The sequence below is a fragment of the Bactrocera dorsalis genome, chromosome 2 (assembly GCF_023373825.1).
Source record: "Bactrocera dorsalis isolate Fly_Bdor chromosome 2, ASM2337382v1, whole genome shotgun sequence".
In the NCBI taxonomy this organism is placed as follows: domain Eukaryota; kingdom Metazoa; phylum Arthropoda; class Insecta; order Diptera; family Tephritidae; genus Bactrocera; species Bactrocera dorsalis.
Window position 1 is genome coordinate 80,470,306 of NC_064304.1, and position 16,582 is coordinate 80,486,887.

Here is a 16,582-nt window from a genome sequence, read left to right on the forward strand (position 1 = left end):
GCGGCCAACACAACACTCCTTTTACTACAACGAGTGTCGTCCAACAGGCACAGTTTTGCAAACGGTAATGTGCAAAGTAAAGAGAACTACATACATAAATACACTGAGGTGAAATACTGTTACTCGTGGGACCTGTTTGACATTATAACTATTCTATTGGGCACATATGTATATATGTATGTAGGACTCTATAAAAAAAAATTTAACATATGTAAACAAAATTTACCTTTCATTGCAAATAGATTTTGAGCAAATTTAGGTATACATATGTAGATTGAACTGAAGTACGATTTCCAACAAAAGCACAAGTCAATAGAAAAGGTTATATGGCAAAGTTGCAGACCTACAACTTTTGCATTAACACATTTTTAACATAACCTCAAAATATATTAAATATCCAGTTATTGGGTTTTTATCTTGTGTAAAGAAAAATTTTTTCTGTCATCTAATTATTTAAGCCAGAAGACCTTATATTTACCGAATTTTTCCTATATAATGATCATTATTCTCGGAAAATGCAAAAATAGACCTCACAAAATAAATAGGTTTCAACGTACTATGAATTTCTCTCACTTTTCAAAGGCTTCTGCACAGATCTACTACGAAAACATTGATTTATGATTTATAGTATATGTGAGATTACAAAAATTTTATATTAGATTCCAAAACGAAGATGGTAGACCTTTAATTTTAATGAGTTTACTTTTTGAAATATTATGTTATAAGAATTGATCAATTGTCTTACTTTTTTTCTTCGCTCTTTTTAGCCTGATTTCTCAACTTATGGTATAATATATTGTACGTATGTATGCTTGATATCCAAGTCAATGCATACGAAGGAATAAAAAAATATATTCCTTGAAATCGAAGAAAATATAAAACTAAAACAGCTGATTTCCTTGAAGTCAATTATTCACTTAAGTCAAGGAATTTGTTGCTCCATTGTGAAATTATAAGGGAAAACTCCCTGGAAATATGTTTCTTGCATTACTTTTCTGCTCTTCAATGTACGTAATTACCTTGTCCAGCTATCATTATTTTAACCAGGGACTGCTGAAAACTGTGCAAATTAAAACATTTCAATGAACGAACATATTGACGTACCATAGTATGTAACTAACTGTAACACTTAACGTTGTCGCCGCTCATTACAGCATTGAGTGCTTCTTCTTGCTCTTAATGAGTACCTCGTTTGTTCTTTTGCACGCTAATGTTGCACTCAGCAGCGCAACGGCTCGGCTCTTTGGCATTTTGTGACTGACGAACAACACCTTCCATGCAAATTTCCATGGTTATGAATTCAAAAGTTCTGCCGCAAGTCCTTTGGCAATAATTCAAGCTCTTTTGCATACAAGCTCCATCACAGTGGAGTAATTCAATTAGAGAATACAAGTTCGTGCGAAACTTTTGTGGAAGTTGAAAAGCAGGAAATTAATTGGAATGTACGTATGTATGCATATTTGAACAACTGTTGCTGCCACTGTTTACTCATTGGTTACAGTAATGGGCACATCAGCGATTTAATTGAATAATTTCAACAATGCCTTCGTTTTATTATGCAAACGTAAATGCCTTAGTTTTCAAATCAATGTCAATTGAATTCAGGCAAATGGAAAGTTTTAGTCAGTTAGGTTTTAGGTATTAAGTATTATCAGTAATATTTTGTTCTCATATCTCAATAAACTCATTCTGTTTTGGTTGAGCTGCAAAGGAAAACTCAAAAACGCAAATTTCAATATTTCGAACACAAAGCACTCGAGTTTGAATTATTTGAAGTCATCGTATTTTGGTGAACATAATCTAGCCAAGTGGACGTGCCAAAAGTGGTTTGCACTATTTACAAGTGCTGATTTTGGCTTAGAAGACGAAGAATGTCCTGGGCGACCAAAAAAGTTTGAAGTTGAGGCTGGAAGCATTACTTGATGAATATTGTTGCCAAACACAGGAAGAGCTCGTAGAATTGTTTGAAGTTACTAAAGCAGCCATTTAAAAGCAGCCGGATGCATTCACAAGCAAGGAAATTGTGTGACATATGAATTGAAGCCACGAGACATTTCAGGATGATTTTTCATGTCTTTTGCGAAGCAACCCACAAATTGTCAGAAAGATTGGAAAATGATATTGCTTGAAATGGGCAATACCTTGGACAACACTATTGTACATGTTTTTTTAAATAAACGTTCAAATTTTGAAAAAAAAAAACGCCGAATAGAGTTATAGACTCAATAGTATATGGAAAGCTGGGGCAATTAGTTGACCGGATTTCACAGAACATATTTTCAGCATTAAACTATAGTGTATCCAGTTTTATGCGCAAACTTAATTTTACAAAGATTTCTCACAAATTGACCGATATATACGGTTCAAAGCCAACCAGCTGTTTGAAAGCTTGTATTAGGTATATGCGCACTGAGGGTAGTATTGAACCGTTTTCATCAAATTTTGACATTACGACATATCATTATATTAGTAAGATAACACAGATTGACAAACTATATGGTATAAAGTCAACCACCTAAAATCCATTTTAGACACAAGGAAACACTGTCATCTGCAAGAGATTCTGCCTTCATTTCATTATATCTTATATTTACGGTATAAAGTCAAACGTTACGTTATTACATGGAGGATAAGACGCAATCATTTATCGTTACAAATATTTACAAGTATTTTTCTGTCAAGATGTATTTTTTAGAAAATAAACTCGCTTATTTTTAAACAGCTATAATCGCATAAGAAGAAAATGTCAGCGATAATTTTTTATGAGATGGCGACCTTCGATTTGACCAACTAACTAACTCAGTGGTCCATTCCTATTTTGCTGCTACACTCACACGATTTTCGATTTGTACACTCACAAGGCTAGGTCAAGGCTGCCTATTCCAATAATTCGATGCGTACTAAAGCAGGGCTAAGCTGTGCCACTGTGATGGTTTTGAATGCCAAGGGGACTTGGGCTAGTTAAATTTAAGTTTTTGTCAGATTCATCAGATTCCATATTCATTCATACAACCCTGAGCTTATTAATTAGCATTTTACTTTAATTGCTAATTGGCCACACGTTGCTGTATACATCGAATTATGTAAATAACTGAGGTCGTTTCAAATTACGCTAACGAATTCCGTGTTCATCCAGAGAACTTAGTAATACAATTGAAAAAGTAAATTTTTTTTTCTTTTTCATTTAATATACATACATCAGATCGCCTGGTAACAACTCTTGTATCTGGATTAAATTTCTTTAACTACTTTCGCTTAATACTCTCAAATAATCATTTTACTTCGTGCAGTGCTAAAATTGTCGAGCAGTCGAATGCACTGTCAAAGAGCGTCTTTAATGATTCTTACATACATACATAGATATAATACATGTATTTTAAACAAATGCTTATGAATTGAATTTTTTTATTTATTAATAGTTTTAACACTTAAAACATTTCAGATATAAACTATCTTTTATGTTGGATTAATCTGAGCACAATGTGCTAAACTTTCCTAAAGTCGATTTAGCAATTCGGTAGGAATTTACTACGGAAAAACAATGTGACACGTAATTTATATACATGCATACATACATACATACATATATAGACAGATAATAAGTTGAAAGAAACTGAGGGCTAAGTTATCTAAGCTGTGTGCAGTTAACCTTTCGAAAGTGGGATTTTAAGTATTTAAGCCTACTATTTTGAGAATGTTACTTTGTATACAACCAACTTCACAGTATATTTTTCCTTTAGCTTTGAGGCACAGTTAGTTCATGTTTGTGGGTGTATATTGTGATAAATGACTTCTATTAAATGATATTATATATTACGTAATTTTCAGCTAACGCTTTTCGGTATTGGGAAAATATGCCACGACCTGGGTTACTGTCTTGGAATCATTGTAATTTAAAAACCGAAGTGTATATGTACATACTTATGTGTACATATTTACAAATTTAAGTTCACTTGTATGATACTAACTTACACCATATATGTATTTTAAATGCATTTTGATCCCAGTGATAAATTTATATAATGTATTGGTTCCTAATTAAACTATTGTTCATCTTAACACCCTTTCGAGAATATACCTAGTCTCACGTCAAACACGTGAAAAAGATTTAGAAAAATAGATTGTTGAGAATTTTAAAGTAAAATCCAAATTATTATTCAGAAAAATTAATGGTAACTAAAAGTAACTACTAAATGGCGACTTTTTAGAAAGAACGGCTAATTTTCTGACTGTCATAGTTTTACATTACAAAAATTTACCCGAATCGGCCAAGGCTTGCAATAATTTCGGCGACCTAACACTTCGATTTTCACAATGACAATTTTATGATTACTATTTTTTTTTAATTTATTGAATATTGTACAAGTGGTCTTCATTTCATGAACTTTTAATACCATCAGTAGTGTTTTTTGTAAGAATAGTAACCTACAAACACATACATACGCAAAACATATTTATTTTGAAAAATTTCTCTATAGCTTTTTTAAATTCTCCATTGAGTGAAACAATAGTGAGGTTTTGCGGAAATGTGTGAAGCTATGTGACTCTGTAACGATAATCTCATTATTTCAACGCCACACCTTGCATGCACTGGACAAAATTACATCTGTGAAGTGCCGGATGTGGTAGAGTGTCTTAGGCTAAGAATAAGCAGTCCTTTTAAACCAAATGTTGGTAATTGTAATGTCGCTGAGGGGCAATTAAGTGCTTGTCGCATTTCGCAGAAGTGACACTTATTCAAGAATTAACGTATGTCCGCAAATTGGCGCAAAGATAGCCAAAGTTAGATTGCTTATATGAGTTTTAAATTAACTACAATATCTTTATATCAGGGCTAGCAATGGCCATTCTAGGTATATGAAGATTTTATCATCGAAATTGCTACCACATTGATATTTCTACAAAAATGGAATGGTTATACCGTTAGTCAGCCTGACTTATTCAAAATTCACAACTGGGCTTTCAACTGTTTCGTGTTTTATCTACACATGTGTAGTTGTCTGTGTATGTATGTTCGTGCACTCATTGTGTACATAGGATACATGGCAATGACGCTATTGTCACACCGGCACCGGTGAAGTGCTCTTCCGCTGGTATTCGTTGCTGATATTGATTTTTATGAAAGTGAAATGCGATTTCGCGTTGGAATTTTCGATATGCGTAATAAAATCTAACATCTCAAAATGGTGCTGGCAACCGAGTATACGAATATACCACTTGACATTTTACGCGTAATTTTGAAAACGCCATCAAGACAATTTTATTACATTCTTAATGGTTTTGCTATGAAGCGCTGTTTACACACTACTCTTAGAGAGCGAACAAAAGTAACCCCCTACTGTTTGGGAATACTTCTAGTATCGAATGTAGACAGTACTCACCTGGAGGGTAGTACACAATTGGTTATCAATGTCGCTACCATTAAATCAAGAGGTTGATAGGTGAGAAAGTGCCTTGGGGCTCAAACTAAGCCAACTCTACCCGCGACGTGTCCCGGCACAGGACGCAGTGCAACCGTTTCGTTTCGCTGTGAAATGATTACTGAAGGAACTCAACGAATTATTGTTAATAAGCGAAGAAGAAAGCGGTATTATGCTGTAGTATGTTTGTGTCATGCTCCTATTGGTTTTGTCGCAGCGTTTGCCGTTGCTCTTGGCTGTCGCTGTATTGTTTGGGCCATATTAAAACTTTGGTTCTACCACCTAACATACAATATACATATTATATATCATACATACATGCGTGTATATTGTGCGTTTAGAAGTTCAGCCACAAGTTGGGGGAAAACTGAAATTGTGAATCGGTAAAAAGTGCAAGCAACAAAAGGAACTTATCGCGCACTGCCTGTATCACCGTCGTATTCACAACACCGAGCTTGGTTCTAACACAATGCCAGTTACAGCATTACCTTTCAACGCGGCTAGTTCACACAATAGCTTACACTATTATGTATGTATGAAAGTGTAGGTGTATGTATTCATTTTTTGTTTCTTCGACATTCTGTTTCATGCTCTACCCTATACCGCTCAACAAGCATGTCCTGCACATGTATTTCGACACTCAACGTACCACATGTCAAAATAGCTTTCTAGGACAATAACATTCACATATACATATACATATGTACTTATATATGTGCATACAATTACGGACAATAAAATAGAACCTTTCATAGTACTAATTTTCCGTTCTAGAAAAATAAAATTTGATTTAAATTTAACCAAAATATAATTTTACTATTTACTTCATGTGAAGTGCTATTAGTATTAGTAAAAATATTAAAAAAAAAAAAAACAATTCATAAACATTGCAAAAACAAGGGTGAAATACAAATTTCAAAAATTCAGAGGACAATAAAAATAAAATAATCTAAAAAAAATAATAATTTTTTACAGAAAACTAATTGAAAAATGTTTAGTACTTTGTAGCGTACCTTTTATCATCTTACACAGAAGCACATCTTCTAGACATGACTGAATTAGGCTACGAATACCACTTACTTTTGAACTTTCGCTAGAGTTCCATCTTAATTCTCGGTTTAAAGGGTTCAATATTTTCCTTAACTGTTTTTCATAAGTTTTCGATTGGATTCAGATCTGATGATTGTGCTGGCCGAGCCATAACATCAACACCATGATATGAAAACCATTTTTCTCCAAGACCCGAAGTGTGTTTTGGGCCGCTCTCTTATTGGAATTGCCAAAGTGAAGTCGAATTCCTTTCAGCATATGGGAGCATGACTTTATCTAAAATTTTAACGTACATATATATGGCCATCCATATTTTCTTGTATCCAAAAAATAGGTCTGAACCCACACTATGAGAAATAACCCAAACTATTATATTGCCGTCACAGGATTTTAAGGACTAAGTCGTGTAGCGGACGCTCATTTCTTTGGTTTTTGGACTCAAGTGCAACCATCATTTCCTATAATATAAATTTTGCAATCAGGGCTAGAATGTCGAACCATTTTTTATTTAATTTTCAGCTCCGCCCAAATTAATGCGTCCTTTTGCAAACTGAATACGATTCGTTTTCTCAGCATTGAAATATATTTTTCTCCACTAAATTCTTGTTGAATGGCTGCAGCAGTCTTCAACGGATCGTGCTGGACAATCTTCCAATATTGTGATCGACTTTCGCCGTATTTTTTGTGGTCAGCTTATTTTTTCAACTTTTGGAAGTTTTAAAGCATTAAACACACATTTTCGGGACATATTCAATATGATTGTAATTTCCCTTTGCGCGTGATCCTTTCCTTGCAAATTTTGGACGCAAACGCTACAAATATTCGTTCTACAGATCTAACTAAGTTAATAGAACTACTTTTTACGCTTTTTAAATTCAATATTTTTCGTTATTGAATCAAATATTTTGTCATTAAGCACGAGGCACATTATTTACACTTTTTAAATTAAACTTAACTGTAAACCTTGACAATGCTATCCTTTCTTCTTTTTTAAGCGAATATATGATTGCATTTGTTATTATGCAACAAAGTTACTGCATACATGAAAAATCTCAGAAAATTATACCATTATTTCAAAACAAAGGCTTGATTTTATTTTATTGTCCGTAACTGTATAGAAAGTATTTGCTCACATAAAAATGTAAACGCATCAGTCTTGGAGACAATTGCGAACCACAAAACTATGAACTTAAATCTGGTACAATCTTTTATAGGGTATTGATGAGCTTCTTCTAAGATAGGATAGGATAGATATTCCGGAGATTTTGACTTTTTGCTGCAATCGCTGCAGTGAAAACACAGAAGAAAATATTTAATGGCCGCTTTGTTTTTGTAAAGCCGGTCACCTTAAGATAGAAGATATTATCTGAAGTTTCGAGAAAAAGAAAGAGGAGAAAACCTGCATTTGTAGATAAAAATATATGTTACAAAAGAGGAAAGGTCGCACTCCAAGAAGTGCCTTTCTTAGATTTAACAGGCATATGGTTGTTATACTATTGAAATTAAAAGCAGTCAGTTATGTAACTTAACCGAAATGAAATTGAAGAAAATGTGTATAACTTTCGGTTCGATGTGCCATTTTATTTCTGTTGCTCTTGATCCAGTAATCTAAAAAATGTCGAACTTAGTAAGATAAAAAGGCACATCCGTAATGGAGGGAAATGAAGCGGAAAGTACAAAAACTAAAAAATATGTCGATTGTTTAGATAAAAAAAAACTATTTCTACAATTTCTTTATGAAATGTACCCAAAAAAGTTTTATGTAGGTGTAAAAACTCCTTTAATTTATTGGTCAAAGTAAATTTTCTAAATCGTTGCAATCGAAATGGATCATTTCACAAAGTGAAGAACTAAGAGAAAAACTGGTCTAAAACGGCTATCGTGATTAGATGAGTAAAAATTTGAAGTTTTGTTTTCAGAAAGATATATGTATGTTCTATATATCGCGAACCAACGATTTTTGTGAAGATTGAAATCTGCATACTCTCAGTATCGATAATTTTATTAGATCTTAATTCAAGTTAGTTTTGCTTTCAAACACATTAACTTGTCCATTAAAACCAGATTATTGTTTGCTCCTTTATATTAAATATCTTAAAACATAAGGCCAAATAGCTGGGGTAGAAGGCACTTTACAAACCATTCCAGTGAAACACAACTTGTCTGGCCCGAATCGCGGCTACAAATTGACACACATATAATAACTATCATTAAATTCAACAGCCGGTCGTTTGTGCTCTCCTATTTGATTTTCACCCAAATGTTTTACCTTTCCTTTGTGTCCTTATACCAAAGTATGCTAAGATAAACAATCAAATCTAACGAAATTATAACTTTGGAGAGGAGGAGCAAACGATTGACGTCGTAAGTGGATTTGCGTAATTTCCTCACAATTGAGCTTTATATATGTAGCATATGTAAATATAGATATTTACATATGTAGATGCCTTCATTAGGCTGTGTATATGTGGCCCATTCCACCATAGCATACCATATACATCTATCAATACGCATGTGTCTCAAATCAATATTCATTAATTTGGCTGGAGATAATAATTAGTAATTAAACCATAATAAACCATAAACAATACTTTGAACCGTGCGACAAAATTCTTCGGCATTTTTTTGTATTATTTTGGGAAAACCAAATAACACTTATTATGAGGTCCTTGAAAGAAAATATCACTCTAAAAGTTCAAAAACAAAGCATTACCATCTGCAGTTTAGTCTCTACTGGTGGACCGCAAGTGGAGTTTTATCTAGGACGTAATAAAAGCAATCGTCAGTGAAGGGATTTGATGATTTGAAATTAAACAGTCTTACTATTTTTTTGCTCACATATTAGAATTAATAAGAGGTGTGATACAAAAGATACTTTTAGTGCAAGCATATATGAAAAATCAGTGCGTATATTTTTGCATCACGGAGATGGATTGCTTTATATAATATATGCATGTATAGTATATAAGTAATAAAATGTTTGCATTAAATAAAGGTCACATACGTGATGACGTTAGCAAAACATAGTAAACAATTTACATACATTTAATCCTGATTTACTGTAGATAAACATGCATGTGTGTATGTATGTACATAAGTATATATATAAATATGAATGCAATCAATAAGCTATCACAGAAAAAATGCAAAGACTTTAATTCTTAAAGAAACAAGAAATTCTGAATATGTTGAAATGATAAAGTTGTCAATATATTTACCATTTTTAAAACAAAATCTTCAATTACCCTATAGGACTATTTATCTTAAATATGTACATATGTGCATACTACATACATGTACGTAAACAATATTTCGTATATAAAAAAAGATATGTATGTACATATATGTATGTGCATATTGAAGGAAAGTTTGCGCCCAATATCCCGTATATAAATATGGAATGCTCGCTGTGACCACGCGTAAGATTTCACACAAATTGCACAAAACCGCCTGGACCATACGAAATAAAGAGTAAAATTATTAGCGGCATGTTGAGACGTTAACGACCGCACATTAGCCACAGCATCAATTATCACAAAAACCATTACAACAAACGGACTTCTCATATTTAAACCACAATTTAACTAATCATTTTTGTTTAACTAATAATTTTTGACATTAAACCCAAGTTGATTGAATACTTTTCCTTCTTAGCTTTCACTTAGAAATTATGCCATTTTGCGAGTCACAGTATTCTGTGAATCTTTACAATGATGACAAATCCTCCTACTATTACGGTAATGAGTGTTCATAAATTATGCACTTACGCCTGATTCCCCAATCCATCATTTTGCAGCTGTTTGCGCAGATGCTCCTCAGCAATGACACACATTAAAATCCAATAAACCGCACATCCGTTCCCCGCGGCCAATCAGAACAAACTCCTGCATCCTTTCACTTGTACAAAATACAAACTCGCTCACACACAAAATTCTTTTTGCTGATCTTAGGTGCCAATTTGGATAATCAATCAACAGTTAGCACAAAGGGAGTATATAAAAACTTCAAAAAAATGTTAGTAACACAAACATAAAAAATATATATTGCACAAATAAAAGTAGTGAACTTGAACTTGAAAAAATTCTTATTCTAAAAAGTAGAAGAACTTTTACACCGTCAGACTAAGTGGCAGTGCGCTTAAGAGCACCGTTTCTTTGTGACTATTGCCAGACGATTGGTGATGGCAATCGGAGAGCGAAACACGCGGTGCACATACTTCTATGCTAGAACTCACAACAGCGGCGCCTACGACGAAAAGACCGACCACGACAGCGACATTATGGCTACAATACCTATGCAACACTTGTGTGCAGTATAACAATAACAATTTGTGGAAAATAGTATCCTTGATGAAATAAAAACTCAGCAGTACCTATCAGCGTGTAACTCACCAGCGTATGAGACAATCACGACTGCTGCCAGCAAAAAATGAGTACTCCACCGCACATACATACATGCGTACTTCTATCGAGGGTGCAAAGCGCTCATCAAAAAGGTACACATGCGCTCAGAACACCTGAAAGTGTATGCTGGCGAATGAGTCAAGTGTAACAGGAGTATCTTATCAAAAAGACGATAAGCAGTATATGTAGGTGACTGATATGCTTACACGCACATGCATATACATATATATACAGAGGCTACGCTTTGTAGTGTTACAAAGATAATAATTAAATTTATGAAACGGTGAGGAATGCCAAAAACGGTGCCAACATTGCACCATAATCCGGACAGACAAGAATTTAGTCTTATCACTCGAATTGTAAATATATGTATGCATCCATTAGTCAAACTGTAGTTGGATGGTACTTTTATAGCGGGTGGTGCTGTGCAATTAGGTGACCATAGCACGTGATAATTTAGTCAAACAAGTTGATACTTGGGACATATTCTTGACATTTATTCGGAACATTGGTATGTAAAGGTGGTTAAATGCCATTTACCCGTATGACGGCATTTTCACTAAAATTTCTGTAACATGATCCCGCCTCATAGGAACTGTATGTAAGTACTCTTTCATGCGAAAAGTGTTTATGTCCGTTTCGTCTGTCATGCAAACGTTATTGCATGCAAATTTTTTTTTTTTTGTTTTCACTCAGTCCCCCAGCCTTGTGGCGAATATACTCGCAGGCAACATGTGGCTATTCGCAATCTCATCTTAAACCCCAAAGCTCGTTCACACAACAAAAGCGTCTATGATAAATTTGTACTAACTTTCTGCTTCTCCCGAAGGGGTGCTGCTCTCATCTTGGAAAACATTTCAATCTTTTTTAACTTATTTGTTCGTAAGTAATTTCATTTGATTGAGAAGCAACAACGTTGTGCAAGAGAGCTTGGCTCTTATACCCACGCATGCGTAGAATTCAACGTTCTTTATTCCTTTAATCAGCTGGTGAACACTTTCCAGTACACAGTGAAAAGCTAAATGAGTTCATACAGATACTCATAAAATATGGAATTGTACATATATCAGAATTTTGTAAAAACAATAATAATTTATGTTAACCATATTCCAAAATATTCAAATAATAAAAAAATCTGAATCCTTTAAGGAAACAAAAAAAAACTCAACTTCGGCTGCAATTATGTCCTCCATAAATTCCAGTTTTCTTAAAGAAACTTGATTCGGATCCGTCAGTTTGTATGGCACCTACATGTACATATGCTGTTGTAGTCCGAGATCGCATTGTAGCCTTGGAGAGCAATCAAAGCCAAATTTTATGAAGATATCTTTTCCATACAAGAACTATATGCTACGGTGGTCCGATATCAGCGGTTCCGACAAATAAGTTGCAATATTTCAGAGTGATATCTTAAAAATTGAGGGACTAGTTTGTGTATATGCAGACAAACGGACGACTCAGCTTGTAATACTGATCATTTATAAATGTCAACAACATTTTCCGTGAGAGACACTCGGTAGATTAGTTGGGAAAGGTTAAAGCGTAAAACAACAAATTTAAAAAACATTATAAACAAGACGAAAGGCATCGGTGTTATTACAGAGGTTCAGCTAGAAAACTGTGGTAGAACCAAGGGCTGGATTCTAATTCATGAGAAAGTAAAATTCAAACATTACTAGCAAAGGACCAAGCACGAAGATATAATTACTTTACTATAGAAAAGAGAAAGCAAATTCAGAGAGCACTGACTCTGTGTTCCCACAGAATGTCTGAATGTACAAATAAATGAAATATTAAGAGAACTGCTAAATGAAAATAATAATTATAGTGGATTTCACAACAATATAAATTGTGATTATACTTTAAAAATATATTTTTTGTGGCGACACAATTCAGAGTTATAAGATATTTATGAAATATTTATGAAAATCAAGAAAATATTAAGGTTAAATTAAATATCACTTAACTTAAGACTTTAAAGAAGCCTTAAGGTTTGGCATATTTTCGAGAATGTTACCATTTGTTTAATATGTTTATTCACATTCAAACATCATACAAACATTCGAAGATGACTATTTTTATGTATTATGAAATCAATTTCTAAATACCAACAAGTTATCGAACAAAACGGCGCAATTTACTGTAAAAAATAGTGGTTTTCTTTTTACTTTATATAATTATTAAAAAAATATTTTTAATGTTTAAAAAGTTTCACTCGGAAATATTCCAAATCGTACCTGTCCCTATTGTTTTCGTAAGCAGTTTTAGAAAAATCACTTCAAAAGTACGAGTATATTTATGAATGCCAGCTTCTTTAACTGCGAATCGTTCAACTTCACAATAGTTTTCCACTTTTGTTTATTTCTTATTTGGGCAAATCATTTTTCATGTTACTGTAACTTACTTAATTTTTTATAGCATTCTTTCGTTATTTTCCTGGGCATTATGCTTTTTAGAACTTTTATAATATTAAATATCCACATAAAAGTACAGATTTACTCCCGGAAATTTAATTTTCACATTTTCCCGAAAATATTGCTATTTTCTGCGAACTACCCAACAGCAATACTCGTCGCTCCCGTTCACTACTGAATTATGAGCATTCAAATATTTTCAATTCAATAGTCGGGTCACCCAACATAAAATATGCGGAAGCATACAGCCATAAGGCCTCCCAAAAATATAAACAAAAATGCAATGCACCAAAAACTTTTATGGGCATTCTGTGTCGACAGCACACATCTGTTCCCGCGCAGCCATAACTATTGATAAAACTTTTCTTAATTGTATGGAAATGTAACGCAGCATAGAGCTACAGGCAACTCCTTACTAATGCAGCAACAAACAAATACATATGTATATGTGCTCAAGTATGCCTCAAGCATGCACAGTTGTTATATACAAGTCGTTGATACAACAAATGTGTGTACACATATACATACATACATGTCAGCTTTCATGCTTGTGACCGACAAATTATTTTCTTCAAGTGAGGAGTGATGGCAGAGTTATGAATGAAACAATTACAATTCAATTGCACATATCTATTTTTGAATTCTTTCCATAAATCGTGCTTATTGTTTATGGGGGTATATGTATGAGTTTCGCTGGAAATGCAGCATTCGCGGCAAGTTTTTAATAAATTTGGGTTATGAAATTTTTACCACTTGGAAGCTACTTACCTCGCGATGTTGGGTGATTCATCAGTATCGATAGTGGGCACTCATCATCGTCCAGTATATACTCTGTGCCATCACTGTTCACCTATAACAACAACACAAAAATATTTAAGTTTTTGTTTTCGAAATTTATTGTGTGTGGAAGTCAAACCTGCACCAAACAATAGTGTAAGGGATCAGCTTTGTCCAAACCATATTTCGATAGCATTTCCCTGACGACTGCTTGCGCACAGTCGCGTATTGATAGCAGCAATGTTTTGTACGGGACATCTTGGCAAAGACTCTCGCCATAAATCTTCAATGTGCCGCCGGTGTCAGGTCCGCCGTCGCGCGAACGGAACTGTTGCAACTTCTTTTCAAGCTTTTGTTGTCGTCGTCGACGCATAACAGCTTCAGGATTTGAAATTGAGCGCGTAAAAGATGTCTCCGGTAGTTCAGTATAAAGTTTGCCAGCCACCTGAGTTTCACCCTCTATTCCGCCGTTGGCCATGCCACCGTTGAAGCCGCCAGCTGTCGATTCAGAGTTCAACTTTGCCAATTTTTCTTTCTTTTTTTGTTCCTTCTTTTCGCGTTTAGACAGTTTCCGCTTAAAGTTCATATCTGACTGTTCGATTGGCTAAACAGAGTTGAAAAATAGCATTGCATTTATAGATATTGTAACAAAAACTGTATACTCGTATAAATTTAGTAGAAACACCAAAAAGTTTTGCATGTGAAATACTAAAGTTGCACATGTAAAAAGTCTAACTTACCGTAGTTTTTTGGTCGATGTTCTTTAACAAGAACCGACCCTCACGATCATCAATATGCCAATTTAATTGTACAAGCAATGGCTTTTCGTCAGGGTTCAAACGCCGCTCTTCGCCATTTGCATGCACCTCATAGAGAGCGTAATTTGGCACTGAGAGCATACGCATATCGGGACGGAATTTCTCGATAAGGGTATCTGTAAGGGTTAAATGCGCCAAATTAATGGTAAATACGAAAAATCAATTTTAATCAACTTTTAATATAATTTGGTAAAATAACGTTATACTTACCAATAACATCTGAGACTGTTGCGTCAGAGGCAACACGAATGCACTTAGTTGCCACTTTTTGTCCAGCATCTTGGAAATAAAAACGCATAACGCCATGAAATAAAAGATTCTGTGGAGAAAAGGAATGTTTGAAAATTTGGAATGGCAAAACCTTCTTTCCAGTTCAATTAAATTTCCCTTACTTCGTCAGGTTCGGATAAAGCGAACAAATCCAAACGATTCGCATTCCATTGCTGGATGACAGAGCGTACGGCTTCTCGGTCAAGCATTTTTCTATCGTGTGTCATTCTTTACTTAGCTTCTAAAATCTTGCGCACCGATAGGCTCCGTGCATCTGGACACCTTTACGAGAAACACTTGGGTGTTACTATAAAAAGTAAGAAAAGTCCATAGGTTATTATTTTAACATATAAAGTTACACTATTAACATTTAAACTTAACTTAAATGTAAGTCTTAATATAAACTTAAGACTTAACTATGTCGGAATTGATTTATTAGAATTTTGAATAATTACTGAAATTGTATACCTTGCACAGGGTATATTAACTTTGCAACGAAGTTTGTAACACCCAAACGGAAACAACGCATATCCTATAAAATATATACATATGTATATGTACATAAATGATCAACCGAATGAGCTGAGTTGTGTTAGCCATGTACATACGTCTGTCTGTTTGTCTGTATGTATATACGCTAACTAGCCCTCAGTTTTTAAAATGAAAAAAAAAAGCTGCTCATTTGTCGGAACCGCCGATATCGAACCACAATAGCATATAGCTGTCATATAAACTGAACGATCAAAGTCAAGTTCTTAAAAGGAAATTTTTTTTTTACTTGACGAGATATCATTACGAAATTTGATTAATATCCACGGCAACGCTTAAAAAGGTATGTTAAGAAATTTTCCAGATCGGATCACTATAATATATAGCTGCAATACAAACTGAACGGTCAAAATCAAGTTCTTTTATGGAAACTTTATTTGTGAAGGGTTCGCTAGCTTCGGTGCGACCGAATTTAACGCTTTTCTTGTTATTTAAAGTTTGACTAAAATGATATTTTCGGTTATAACGGTTATACCTAACATACACAAAAACTAATGTCTTGGTTAGCTATGCTTCGTTTCGCTGGCGACCTAAAGATTTTTCCAAGCATTCGTTTTAAATTGTTTGTTGTTTTGTTATTGCCACAAATTTGTGTGCACCAAATTGAGGGTGTGCTGTGTGTTTTTGGTGCAAATGAAACCATGCATGTCACAACGGAAAGTTTCTTCAAAAGCAAAACACCACGACTGCAGTTGAGTTCAACCTCGTTAATGTAGCTACAAATGCGGCATTGCGCGAAAGAGGGTTGCATTGCTCGGCCTCAAGTTGTCTGTTCTCTCTGCCACTTGTATTAACCGCAAATGGTTCAGACTTTCTTTGCACTTTTTTCAAATCTTCATGTTGTTGTATTTGTATTTGTTTGATTAATAACCGTCGACGGT

The 16,582-nt window shown here is 34.3% G+C and overlaps 1 protein-coding gene and 1 long non-coding RNA gene across 7 annotated transcripts in view; both read right to left on the reverse strand.

The window, feature by feature from the left end:
- Window positions 1-16,582, reverse strand: part of LOC125776542 (uncharacterized) — a 148,338-nt gene that overhangs the window by 110,821 nt on the left and 20,935 nt on the right. The gene's annotated exons all lie outside the window — the stretch shown is intronic.
- The window catches only part of LOC105226625 (afadin), a 61,778-nt gene that overhangs the window by 23,606 nt on the left and 21,590 nt on the right, over window positions 1-16,582 (reverse strand). For 4 of the 6 annotated variants that reach the window (XM_019990419.3, XM_011205597.4, XM_011205596.4 and 1 more), the window contains exons 2-6: window positions 15,275-15,459; window positions 15,093-15,201; window positions 14,805-14,998; window positions 14,204-14,668; window positions 14,056-14,137 (exon numbers count right to left, since the gene is read on the reverse strand). In XM_019990419.3, coding sequence (XP_019845978.2) covers window positions 14,056-14,137; window positions 14,204-14,668; window positions 14,805-14,998; window positions 15,093-15,201; window positions 15,275-15,379 — 955 coding nt within the window. In that variant the 5' untranslated portion in view covers window positions 15,380-15,459. Of the gene's footprint in view, window positions 1-5,381; window positions 5,545-10,237; window positions 10,857-14,055; window positions 14,138-14,203; window positions 14,669-14,804; window positions 14,999-15,092; window positions 15,202-15,274; window positions 15,460-16,582 lie in introns of those variants that run through there. The other 2 variants (XM_011205598.4, XM_049449153.1) reach the window with 2 other exon arrangements.